Source organism: Callospermophilus lateralis, chromosome 5, assembly GCF_048772815.1.
Source record: "Callospermophilus lateralis isolate mCalLat2 chromosome 5, mCalLat2.hap1, whole genome shotgun sequence".
Lineage (NCBI taxonomy): Eukaryota > Metazoa > Chordata > Mammalia > Rodentia > Sciuridae > Callospermophilus > Callospermophilus lateralis.
Window position 1 is genome coordinate 148,777,599 of NC_135309.1, and position 13,562 is coordinate 148,791,160.

At 39.5% G+C, this 13,562-nt stretch overlaps 1 protein-coding gene across 4 annotated transcripts in view; it reads right to left on the minus strand.

The window, feature by feature from the left end:
- The window catches only part of Dab2 (DAB adaptor protein 2), a 53,787-nt gene that overhangs the window by 3,863 nt on the left and 36,362 nt on the right, over positions 1-13,562 (minus strand). Inside the window, exons 5-12 of one of the 4 annotated variants that reach the window (XM_076857404.2) lie at positions 13,424-13,555; positions 12,787-12,871; positions 12,346-12,368; positions 12,072-12,125; positions 11,598-11,660; positions 6,106-6,759; positions 4,959-5,121; positions 431-1,057 (exon numbers count right to left, since the gene is read on the minus strand). In XM_076857404.2, the coding sequence (XP_076713519.2) occupies positions 431-1,057; positions 4,959-5,121; positions 6,106-6,759; positions 11,598-11,660; positions 12,072-12,125; positions 12,346-12,368; positions 12,787-12,871; positions 13,424-13,555 (1,801 nt within the window). The remainder of the gene's footprint in view (positions 1-430; positions 1,058-4,958; positions 5,122-6,105; positions 6,760-11,597; positions 11,661-12,071; positions 12,126-12,345; positions 12,369-12,786; positions 12,872-13,423; positions 13,556-13,562) is intronic. The other 3 variants (XM_076857406.2, XM_076857405.2, XM_076857407.2) reach the window with 3 other exon arrangements.

Consider the following 13,562-nt stretch of genomic DNA (forward strand, 5'->3'; position numbering starts at 1 on the left):
AAATCAATGGTTACTAAAGGAAATTCACCCTTATCAGAAGAGAAAGCTATGTGTATTATCTGAGGTGGAAGAGATTTTGTAATTCCCTTGTTGAAGGCCCTGGAATATTGATGAGGCTTTATTATACATACAGTCCTCCAAATTCCACAATCCATTGCATTTTGATAGCTCTTGACAGGTCTTCTAAGAACTGTCACTAGAGGGCAGCATTATACTATCCCTTAGAATCTGCCTAGCTAAATGATTGGCTCAAAAATAAATAAATAAATAAATAAATAAATAAATAAATAAATAAATAAATAAATAAATCTCCATAACCATTGAATATCAAAAGAAGCCAGAGTAGGACTACTGGTGGGTGGGGGAGGTCTCTTCTGAGTGACCTGAGGAACCCTTATAGGTACAGGAGGTAGAGAGATGAGTAGCTTACCATTGATCTTGTTCAATAGTTGATTCGCATCAAAATCATCATGGTCTGCATTCTCCTGAGGAATGCCAACTTTATTGTTGAAATAACTAGAGAAGGCACTTGAAGTCCCAGAGGAAGGCTGCTCTCCCTTCCTAGCGGGCACAGCAGGTGGCTGCCGCAGTTGGAAGTCCTTAAACATTTCTTTCACTTCCTTGACTTCTTTATCTCCAAGTGGGTCTAAGGCAGTGAAGGCATCACTAGGAATGTCCTTCGGAGGGCCTGTTCTAGGAGGTGGCTGAGGAGGAGTGACCAGGGGAGAGGACAGCATAGGGGAGGACTGAGCAGACATAGCAGGAGGAAAAATATTGCTCTGAAAAGGATTTCCCAAAGGGCTTGTTGAGGACCAACTGTTGGGTGCCACAGCTGTAGAAGAGCCCCAGATGGCAGGGGCTGGAGGGGTATTTGAGGACCCGAAGGATGAAGGCTGGGTCCAACTTTGAACCGCTGGGCTTGCACCAAAAACCATTGGCTGGGTGAAACCTGTAGGTTGGCCACCCATCATGGCTCCTGGGATCATTGAAGTAGACTGATTGAAGACCACCGAGGGGTTCCATGGTCCCGCCTGGGCAGGTGTGACTGGCACACCACCTGAGAGAAGAGGGGGAAAAATACTCCTCAGGAGTCAAGCCTGGAGAGGATTCCTGAATTTAAAAAGCACGACTCTCCAGGGAGCATTTACAGAGCATCCCCAGGGCAAATACCTTCAGTAAGCCTTGAAGCTAGCATGGAAATAAAGATTAAATTGCTCTGAAGGTTAACTAGCTAATACAGCATAACTAGCATTTGAGTGCTGTTTGCATTTTTTAGGTTTACACGGTCTTTCCGCTATGTTTTTTACCTTCCTCATTAGAAGGATAATACAATCCACAAGTACTAATCATAAATAAACTGATATATCTGAAACAACTAGATCAGAGCCTGTCAATAGCAGGAACTAATTTGTTGAGTGAACATAATTTGTGTTCACAAACCACATTGATTATGAAATAGTTATTTAAGATAATCCATTGGACTCTCTGACTCATCAATTTGACCTTTGCATTGAGCAGCTGGTTTTTTGTCTGGAGACTTATGGAAACCAGCTATCACGTATGTGCATAAGGCCCCAACGTGCGTTCATCCTGAAGAAACCATTTCAAAGTTTCCTTGCTTTTTATTGCTGCCAAAGTTGACACAGCTATATAAAGGGAAGATAAAATTTAGCCGATGCCAAGATAGTTTTAGACTTTTATATGTAAAGATGGAGGAAAAGCTATTACCCTAGGAAAGCTGTTTCAAATAAAAGTGTTTCCTGCCATGTGTCACTCACTAAACCTTGCCAGACTTTAGAACAGACTATTTAAGTGAGAAAGGGAGGAGAGAAGACAACAGGAAACAAAATGCTCCCCTGGTAAGGAATGGCCTGTGTCAGGGCACGTGATCTTGGGTCAATGGCTCCTTTGCTTGCATCCTTGCCGAGGTCATTGGGAATTACTTAAATCACAAAAATCCAAATCTCTTAAATTTCACTGTCTCTTATTATTAAATTTCACTGAGACTTATTCCTGCATCTTGCTCTAATATACAGGGCATTTTCTTTTCTGCCTCTGGCCAAGTATATTAATGAATAAGTCTAACTGTCACCACTGAAAAACACCCTCAATTCAGCCTCATACTTTTTCATGAATGATGCTGATGTTCTGCTTTTGAAACCTATTAAATTTGAGGTTCGGAGAATAGCATTCTTTACCTATGAATTTTCTAATCCAACTAAGAAAAGGCCATTAAACTTGGGTGAGGAATACTTTTGCTTCCAGAGTGATATATGCTTTAAAAGAATGTTATTTTGGGGGTTATGTAGCCAGATATTCTCACTTAAATCTTCTTAGTATTTGCATCTTCTATGCCTAGGAACGTGGCCATCTGGCCAGAAATAAATTCATTGTTCTCACAGAGTGGCAGGTTTCAGGAGAGGTTCCTTCACTTAATCAATGTTCTTATTTTCAAGGATAAAGAATACAATTAAAATTGGATAAAGAATCAATATTCTTATTTTCAAGGATAAAAAGTACAATTAAAATTGGGGTGGTCACAGTCTGTGACCATAGGGACAAGTTCAGGCACACTGGTTCCAAACCCAATACCCTATCCTCTCACTCTGCCTCATTGACAGGAAGGTACAGGACTTTTTATTGTTGTTGTTTCCTAAATGGTGTATTAATTCAAATTCTAATTTCACTGACGCATAAGTTAGACTTTATAACAAATCAATGGACAGGTTCTCTTAGATTCTATAACACAGGCCCTAAAAGCAGATTTAGTTTGAACAATAATTGCCATTGTTTTAAAAGAAATGTATTGAAATTTCATTAAAGGAAGCCAGAGTCCCTCACTAATAGTATCTACCAATTAGATGTGCAAGAAAAAGGAAGTCAAATTTTATCATCTTTTATGTTGAACCACTTCCCATTCCTTAGGAAAACTCATGGCTTTGGTCATAGATCATGTCAGTGGGAGTGGTGTTTATAAAAGAGAGAAATATGATATTTGCCAGGAATTAAAGGCTCTCCCAGGATATGCTTATGCCAGCCTTCATTTCCACCCACCAGATTGTACACAATTGTGTTTCCGAAACATTTATGGCCCAGCTGGAGAAAGTAGGGACAAGAACTAAAGAAAAAGGGTGTGTGGGCATGAAACACTGATTCTATTACCTTCTGAAGCTAGATCAAAACACAGGGCAGCAAGTCAAAGCAGAGGGCTCAGCTTTGTTTAATGCCCTCTCCCCACCCCCAGCTCCAGGGGAGACAGTCCCCCAGCTGGTTCTAGCGGAAGCCAGACCTACAACCTTCCATGGTTTGGCGGAGTATCCCTGTTGGTGGACAGGGGCTATACTGTAGAGCTCAGTTTGAGTTCCATGTCCAAACTTGGAAGAATCATCAGTATTCTGCAGTTGTATACCCCAAGGCCTCAACAGGGGCACCTAGCCAAAAAGCTTCACTTCGTCTGAATAAATTAACAGTTATAGGGTCCAGCTGTATTTTCAGGCTGACTTGTTAAATATTGGCTGTAAAAATTCTTCAGGGCATTGATATTAGACTACAAAGCCCTGGGATGTGATCTAGTCACAGCACTGCATGCAAGTTCTCTGCCTTCCTGCAAGAGACAAACACCTACCTACTCCACTTGAGGGTGTAGGAAAAAGAGCAAAAGAGAAAGGGGAAGACCCCCAGAGACACAAAGTGTTTAGGGAGAGCCTCTTGGTGGTGTAAATGCCAAGCAGAGACAGACCTGGAACACATTGGCTTCTTATACTCACATGGATTTCAGCCACTCACTATCCTCTTTCTTGCAATCCCCCTCTAGATATGATTAAACAGATTCACTGTGGTAGATCTAAAATATTCTCCTTTTCAGTCAGGAAAATAGGGGGAAGAGAGAGACAGAGAGAGTGGGGGCGGGGATAGAGGAGATCTTGGTGACTGATTCTGCAGGAGGCAGAGAAAGCCAAGATCCTGGTCAAATTTATCAAAGGAGAAGGAGAGTTCTTCTTCATTTATGGTCCCCCACCACCTCCCAAGCCAGACTATTTGCTGTTTGTAGAGATGCCAAGAAACAGAAAAACAGAGACCCCAGCAGGACAGCAAAGACTATTGTTGAGGTTTCTGAAAATCGTACCGTGGAATCTGAAAGAGCTGGAGGCTGTGGATGAAGAGTAGCAGGACCAGACCTCATCCGGTGTTTTTGCATCATCCTGTAGCAGAGAGGCCTGGTGGCTCATAAGAGCCAAGGATACCTTTATGAACAATGGCACCAGCATGGCCTAAGAATCTGATAAAATTCTACCTCTTCTGTAGCTGTTCTCCTTCCAACTTCAGCTATCCACTATTTACCTCTGACTATTATGAGACTTGGCTAGCAAAATATTAGCAAGGTGGAAGTATTCCAAGACAGATCAGGATGTATGCCTAGGAGTAGAGCCTACCAGAACCTGGCCTTTGATTAAATGACTACTTTAGATTTAACATCTCTCCTGGGGCACATAATGTTTTAAAAGGGGATGCAGGCATTAAAAAGTGATAGGTCTGCAATCTGTTATGGGATGTAACATAGAAGACATGCACGTTACTATTTTTCCAACACAATCGACACAGATGGCAGACAGGCAAGGCTCTTGCATCTCTTCTCCTCTGTATCACTGAAGCTGATCTGTGCATCACAGTCTCTCACAACTGTCTTCCAGGAGCCAATGCAAATTAATTCAGGTACATGCAATACTGAAAATGGATTTCTTATCACATGCCAACTTCAGAAGCCACATTTCCATTATAAGACAAGAGTATCAACTGGGAGTGGGTGGCACAGGAGTAAAAGTGGGAGAAGGGCTGCCTAGGTGGTCTAATCTTTTATCCATGGAACCCTATATGGATAGGAAGGTCCTTTCTTCTGTGCATTTATTTTATGAGTGATACTGACAGAGCCATACCTAACTCTATCTCTAGGCACCTACCTAGACCCGCAAGGGGCCCCACTGGGGCAGGAGAGCTTGTTTTGAAGAGGTCCAGAGGGTTGTTCTGTGGGGCTGCAGATTGTCCTGTGGGTGACGTCTGGCCTGGAGGTTCTGAGACCGGAGGATCAAAGATGTCTGATGCAAGCAAGTCATTTGCTGAAGACTGACAGGGAGGGAGGAGGAAGAAGAATTATTCAGCATCAGAGAAATACATCTCTTCACCCCAAATTTGAGATCCACAGAAAAAAAATGTTTTCCTATTATTGATTAAAAAACAAAACAAAACAAAAAATAATGGGGGTGGGGGGATAAAAGATACAAATGGCTGCAGTGGACTGACTATTGAGGTCTAGTGACTGATACAATGTAGGATTTGTGAAATGAAACATTGTGAAATGAAACAAATGTATACATTTGTATCACTTTGTGCTCCTTGGCTAGAAGCTTAAAGCTGGGAAAAGGAAGGACAAACTCCAATTAAGCATCCTAAAAAACCATGATCATTCTATTGCATTTAAATCAGCCTACATAGAGATGATAAAGTCTTAATTATTATGCAAACCTACATATTCCTATGAGAGTTTCAAAAAGATACCTATAGAAACTACAATTTCAATTGCTACTGAATGAAACTATTAATGGTGCTGGGAATAGTACATACTTAAGTTTCTTCTAGAAAATGGGTTAGGAAACCAATGTTTAAAAAAGGAGACAAGCTTGAAAATTCTATCCCACCACCGTGGACATAAATGCAATAGGCTGGGTGTGCAGGGCAGGTGTTAGTGTGGGGAAGAAACAAAGGGAGTCGTGAGGACTCTTGCCCTCCCATCCCAGAACATGAAGATCAAACTTACCAGAGGTATAGAAGCATAGCAGCATTAAAAAATGGAAAAACTTGTGTTTAGTTTTAGTGTAAGAGACAAGACATGCAAACGTCAGGCAGGGTGTGACAAACACTGCTGAGAAGCTTAGAAAGACTGGCGATTAGAGGAAAGTATTCCTGGAGAACCGATCGATGTGCCTTATCCCACCTTCTAGTTTACAGCCACACAGGAAACTACAAGACAGCAGGAAAGCACTTGCATCACACCACCCTCTGGTACCGAACATGCATTCTGCTAATGGCTATGTGGAGAAGACAATTCACCTTAGCAGTCCTTCTGCCTCTTCCTGGTTTGGTACTTTGTGGAGGTGGGATAATGGCTATGGAGTCATGTGCTGAGGACTGGACAGAGCTTTCCAAGTCCTGTTTTACGCCATTCGGTACAGAGAGTCCTTTGGGAGGGCTTCCCACAAAAGGGTTTGGGGAAGATTTGATATGGAAGCCGTTCTGTTCTCTTTCAGATACCCCATTTTGAGTTCTCACCGCTGGCTGGGTTTGCGTACTTGAAAAGGGCCACGGGCCTGCCTGAGCTTCCTGTTTGCCAGTCCGGTTAGAGATTTGGTCAAATTGCTGACCAAAGTAATCAACATCACCATTCAAGGGCCCATTACTCAGTGGAGTAGACAAGCTACTCAAATTCTCTTTCTTCTGATCTGGAGATTTGAGAGAATCAAACGAAGAGGGTGTCGATTGGTCTGGTTGTGCAAAAGGATCATCACGGAAAGGATCAGGATTGGGGGTGGGAAAGAAGTTGAGATTGGCAGAAAAGGCATTTTCAGGCAAGAAGGATGCCTGAGGCTTTGGTCGAGGAAGAGAGCAGGAGGTGATGCCATTTGTTAAGAACGGATTTTCTCTTAAAGAATTCTGATTGGTGTCGATTTCAGAGTTTAGATCCACTAACAGGATATCTTTGCTTTCCTATCACATTTGGAAAGAAAAAAAAAAAGAACATGTGTTAGTCCATGTTAATACTTCAAACGAGAAAACTACATAAAATGACCAGGACTATCAAAATTCCCATTCGAATTTGGTCTCTATAAACTGGTTGACTATGATCTCCTCCAATTAACTCCTAGAAAGTATTTATTAGTTGTGCACTGGGCGGGGTGGGGGGTGTTTCCCTGCCCCTCTCTCACCCCAGCCCCTTTTCTCTATGCCTCCAGTTTTTTGGTCCTTCATGAAGTGAGAGCTCACGGTTGCTTAGTTCATGTGTCTGCTCAACTTAGTTCATACCCACAGCTGGGCTGAGTTCATTTCCAGCATTGTTTCAATTCATGCCTAACTTGGTGTCTTAAAGAGTATTGATTGTGTCACTCTAAATGATTACCTGAATATGCTGAGCCTAAGTGTCAGAAGTAACTTCATAAACCTGGCCCAGATTCTTACCTGATGTATACATGGTCTTATCTATTGTACCTCCAGAGTCATTAGCATCACATTTCCAAATAAGTGAATTCACTGGTTAATGCATTCATGTTTTATAGTCCTGGTTATGACAAAGTTTGCAATCTAATGCATTTCCCTATAATTGGTCCATTTCCCTATAATTGGAGAGAGGTGGTTCCTTTACTATCACAGCCAATTGTTATGCCTCTTTAAATACTGAAGGTCCTTATTGAAGATGCCAGTCAAGGTGGGCCCCTCTTTCACACCACCCTAGTCTCTTCCCTGTACACACTCTTACTGATGTATGCCCTTCTGTGAAAGTTACACTCAAAATACTGGTTTCATCTCATGTATCATATATTAACCTCTAGTATTTATACATTTTTTTTTCAGAATGTGGCTTCCAGTTGTCTGTGTGATGGCAGTAATCTCATGTATTGAGTGCAAAAACAATTAATGTTTTGCTTTTGCATGAGTTAGAGATGTAGATAGAAGACTTAATCTAGAAGACAATAGAATGCCTAATTCTATTTTTGCTCAATTTTTTTCTGGTATGTTGATTTTATATGGTTTCTCTGCTGTTATATAAATGTTTTCTCAACATAAAAGCAGAAAATGTGATGAATTTGACATGTCTTTTTTCCAGCTAATGACATAAGTAATTACGATTCACCTTGGGATAAGGGTCTCAGTCTAACAGCCCTTCTTTCTGACTGATTTCAGCTTTTAAATTCTTAATTATGCTAGCCATAGAAGATCATAAACAATAAACTTGCCCAGCTGAAGAGCAAGTTAGAGTTGACATTTAGCATTACTTTGGGGAGAGTACTAAATATTTTGACCATTGGGACAATAACAACTTTAAGGAAATATTAATTTCTCAAACTAGTAAGAGCAAAAAGGACTTAAGAATGTCTCCTTGGCTTTTAGTGAAAAGAACACATTTTTACCAGTTGAGATGTTACTTTGTGGCTATAGAAAAGACAGCAAAATTAGAGCTAGATGGTATTTATCTTTTGGCTCCCTTTACTGTAGGTATAAAAACACTATTTCTAAAAGCCATATTTTTCCTCTTTGTAACTAGAAGAATTTGTCACAAGAAAGAGCTTGTAATTTAATATAAAATTTAATCAAAGAAATGGATTGGAAGACTTCTTAATGAAAGGATCTGTAAACAATCAAAAGGGAGGATAAAATGTATTTCAGAAGCTTGTGATTTCAATATTCATTCATTATGAGCCACCTCTAGGTGAGGACAGTTGGTGTTCACAGCTGGTAGAGTTCTCCTTTTCAATTATTACTTCAGAAGAAGTTCTTAGGACACCAATCGGGAGCCACAATGTTAGACTTCTGAATAGTCACCCTACAAGTAAAATGTATAAAGCTGGCCTCAGGTTGGGTTTGCTGTTAATCCAAGATTGAGAGTCTAGTCCAGTTAACTGACCACAACCTATGAGTCGACTATTTGTGATCCATCCCTTCTCAGAGCTTCATTCATGCTATGTTGGACTGTCAGCCCTCCATCCACCTGGCCACCGTGGGAGCATCTGAGACAGGCCTGGATTTCTGAAGTGAATTACAGGCCCTATTCTTAAGGAGCTATAAGCAGGTGGGCAGACAGTTGGGTGTCTGCACCAAGACCAGTTTTTAAAATGAGTTCCACAGCTCTCCTCCAGGCAGCTAATCTCACCTATCACACCAGATTGCCAAATTGAGGGCTTCCCTACTATAAGCTTTTGGTGGTATCCTGCCTCAACTGTATTAAAACATACTTCCTTAGACCAATTTTCAAGATGATCCACAGTAAGACCCAATTTGATTCTGGCCCAACACATTTTCCCTACATGCTTCAACGACCCAACTTAAATTCAGATTCTTTTCCCATTGATCTTTATATTTCAGTTTTACCCGTGTCTTCCCCAGAGCATTTTAGGAGTGTACACAAGTGTATAAGTGATACTAGAATGTTCCGCCCTGATCCTAGATCCTATCCCTTGTACCCATATTTAATCTCCTTGATGGTGCATCATGCCTGGCTTATCTCATACTACCTGTTTTTTTTGTAGTGCTGGGGATCACACCCAAGGGCCTCGTGCACGCAGGGCAAGCACTCTACCAGCTGAGCTATATCCCCAGCCCCCACCTGTGCTTTCACATGGAAAAAATTTTAAGTTAACAAACATGAACTTCCTCCCCTGCCTCCTCTGCTCTCTCTTTTTCAAATAGTATGAAAGCATAATACCTAAGTGCTTTTCTTAAAAAAAAAAAAAAAAAAAAAAAAGAAGAAGAAGAAGAAGTAAGTATTTCCTAAGGATGATGCTTAGCTTGCAATATGAACAAATTGCAGAGAGCTCCAGTCACCTCTAACCACTAATAAAGTCTAGGTGACTTAGATTTCTTTCTCAGTACACATCATCCAGAGCAATTGTTAAGAGTTAAATATTTTTTGAATATGCTGGTTTTACCAAGTACAGATAAATCTGTGACCTATGAATACAGAGTCAATATGTAAGAGCATGTCAAAGTTTAACCAGAATGTTAGCCCTGTTAGAAAACTAACAGGGGTTAGCTTTCTCTTACTTATTAGCTACCATCTATCTTGATGGTATTTTATTATTTTAATTTGTTGCTAGTTTAACTAAAACTTGAATTTCTACAAATGAAAAGTTCTTAGAATGTAAGAAGTCTAATAAGAATGAGACGCAGGATCATCCATGTTGTTTTTCATTTCCCTTTGCAGAATGTTCCAGAAGTCTACCAAAGTAGATTCAACAGTAAGTGCTTTCTTGCCTCTTCCTCTGCAATTCCACATCATATCTTGAATGTTCTACTCTCTTTCAATATCTTGTTTGAGAGTTACACTTGAAAAGTAGGTTGCCCAAGTATCAATTTCCTTTGGGGAAGGGACTACTAATAGTGGAAAGAGCAAAATTGTTTAGGAATCCAAAGGATCTCAGAGCTATGAAAGACCTTTCAGGGTCAGCTAGCTTAGGATTTCAAAAAGTTTATCTGTAGAACAGGAATGAATGTTATAAAGAATGAAGGGCTCTATAGACAAGTGAGTCAGGAAAATGACTTAAAAAGACATTAAGTGGATTTCTCCATTACAGGCTTCAGAGAGTCCTTAAGATGTTATGGTGCGGTGAGATTCTTACATGGTGAGGGCAGAGAGGAGTGCACGAAGGCCCTGCTCCCATACTCATCTCTCTTGGGTGTTTATGGAGTGAGGTTTCACAGGCCTGGAATTCTCTGCAATACTTGGGAAGTTAGAATCTTACCCAATCTCCCACCAACTGCTTGATGGTATTTTATTATTTTAACTTGTCACCCTTAATTAAGAGTGGCCTTCATTTTGTAGACCTATCTGATAATTTCTTCATATGAGAAAATCCTAGCTAATTTTTCTCATCATTCTAGACTAATTCTGCTTCTCCAGTTATTGCCTTCTCTTTCTTCATATTCAAGTCTAGAATCTCCCTTCCTCAGAAGCAGTACTTGAACCTTTAAACTGGATAAATGCCCTGTAATTAACATCAGTTAATATGCTTTGTGCTTCATTTTTAAATGTTGGTCTCCCTGTTAGACAGCACATTTTATGGTACTGTGCATTTTACTTACTGCAGTGCCTCGAAAAGAGCAAGTACTCAAGAAGTTACATAAACAATGTAAGTTGCTAGAAGTCATTTGAAGTTGCATCAATCATCATTTCATTTGAGATCTGTTTTAGAAGTTCTGAAGACCAGGGCTTAAGTCTTGGTTTTGCACCTCTTTATTGGGTACATAATGTTTTTTGTTGAATCATCATTTTCTTATCTATAACATTTGGTACATATCTAAATGGTTGATACATATTGATGAATGTTGAGAAGACTTACATACCATAATGTTCTATAAAAAAGGTAGCAATTTTCTAAAAAGGACATTTTTTGGTTGAACATCACTTAGCCTCTTGTTTACTTGAATTCTTACATCACAACAAGCTTTTGCTGCTACACTGCAACTGAAAAGAGTGGATGAAAGGCCAGGAAGCTTCATGATTAATTATCTGATAGACAGACTTCCTTCAAGTAGGGTTAAGCCAAGGATTATATTCAGCTTCTCCTTCTGATCCTGTGTCATACCAAGAAGGGTTTTATTGCCTGACCTCCTTCAATTGAACCTTTAAGCAATGTTAACATATGAATTAGTGCTGATAGGTTCCCACGGTGACTTAAAATTCAAATTTTAATAGTCTCTTACACTTTGTGTGGAAAAAAATCAGTCATCACCTTTTTAGTTTCAATGAAGATGCTCAAGATTTCTGGTAAATTACCAATTTGAACTAGAGATGTCATTTCCATTACATTGCAAATTTAAAAACAAACACTTACTGTTGGACTATTTAGGTCAGGAGGTGTAGACATGTCCCCAAACAAATCCATCTGGTCCACACCCTTAAAAAAGTATTTGGATTAGATTCACATGTGTCTACTAAAAAGATTACTTTGTATAGTGTTGTAATAGTCTGTCTCCTAAACTAAAATTTAGGAAAATAGTTGTCACAAATTGATTTTCATTTAACTCACACATATTTGATATTATATTATTTAGGTCAGGAAGTGTCGACATGTCCCCAAACAAATACATCTGATCCACACTCTTTAAAAAGTATTTGGATTAGATTAAGGTGGTCTACTAAAATTATTATATTGTATATTGACATAAATGTTACACTAATGTTTATAAAAATAATTGTTGTGATTGGATTTTCATATAAATCCAATTCAGAACTGGTATTAGCAACATCTATAGGAAGGAGAACCCGTGTTCAGGTGAGTAAGAATCATAAATTATCACATACATACCAATTTCAGTTTGGTCCCTTGATCATCAAGATTCATTAGGGTCTCACTCCCATTCTGAAAAAATGGGAAATAGTTAAGGGTTTAATTGATGAGTTTTCCTCTTACTGTATTGGCTTATTATACAGTTATGACTTTGGCACTGATCATTTAACTATATGTTTTCCATGACCAAGAAGTCACAAATGCACAGTAATAAGGTAGAAAGGGAGAGGATTTGGGCAAGGAACAAACAAGGGCTTATACACAATTCATAAGAGGTGGCAATTCTCTTTACCTCTATGGCTTTGTTGGCTTCTTCTGCCTGAAAAAAAAAATAGAAATTCAGTGACATTAGTATTTGTGGTTAAGAAGAGTTAAATAAAAGAACAGATATACTTTCAGGCTTACGAGCATAAGGAAATTAAGTCTTGCCCATTTTACCTATATCCTCTCTTATCTTATAGAAATTACTGAGGTACTAGATTTAAATTGAGGAACTAGATTTGACCTAGGTTGTCCTGTGTGATTCCTGTGACCAATATGAAACTTGTAGGGATTGGAAATCAGAAGTACCTGTCTATAAAATTCACCCATTGCCTTAGTGGGAAGAACATAAGTTCTATGCTTTGAAGAGTCCTATAGAAGCCCCATCTACAGATAGGTCCTATATACATAGTACATTAAACCTGATCCTGAATGTGGTTACAAATTCCAAGAAGCCTGTCTTAAGTAGGACTTGCCTTTTTCTTCTCTTCTTCCTTTTTCTTTACATTGTAGATTACTTGAAAAAGGTCTTTAAGGTCAATGACTAATGGCTCAGCCTAAATCAAGAAAAACAACAACATTGTTATCAGCATTTTATTCTTAATATTTTCTGTGTCATCTCCATCAATTCGGTTTAGTATTGGTTTCTTAAAAACACAAACAAACAAACAAACAAAAACCCTCCTATTCCCTTCTCCTAATATATAGGGAGTTACCCCCACCCCACCCCACCATTACACACCACCATTACCCTTAGATACATAAAGGAAGCAGGGCTAGTGAGTATTTAGACAAAAGAAGAGGTGCCATGACTATTTTCACAGTCTCTTCAAGGTTCCTGGGAACAACTCACTATTGTTCTAAAATCAGCATTGACTTTAAAAGAAAGTCTGTTCTCACAAACTTCGTGCCACATGGGTATCAATGACTATTTGTTAGTCCAAAGACTCTTTAATGATACTAATGCTCTGGGTCATTATTTTACTCTGGGTCATTATTTTACTCTCATTCATTTGATTATTCCCAGCAAGTTTTCTAGTTCTGTGACAGACACTTCTCTGCTCCACAGAGGATCAGTCCCCAAGGGTGTCTCAAGGTTCACAGCTTACCTGTTGCCCAGTTTTTATGGCAAAAAACTGATGTTGGCCTTCTCCTCCACACACGTAACCAAACGCCCGGTTGTCTGTCACGTCACGGGCAATGAAAGAAATCTTATTTACTGGATGTTCATGCTCTATCACCTGAAAA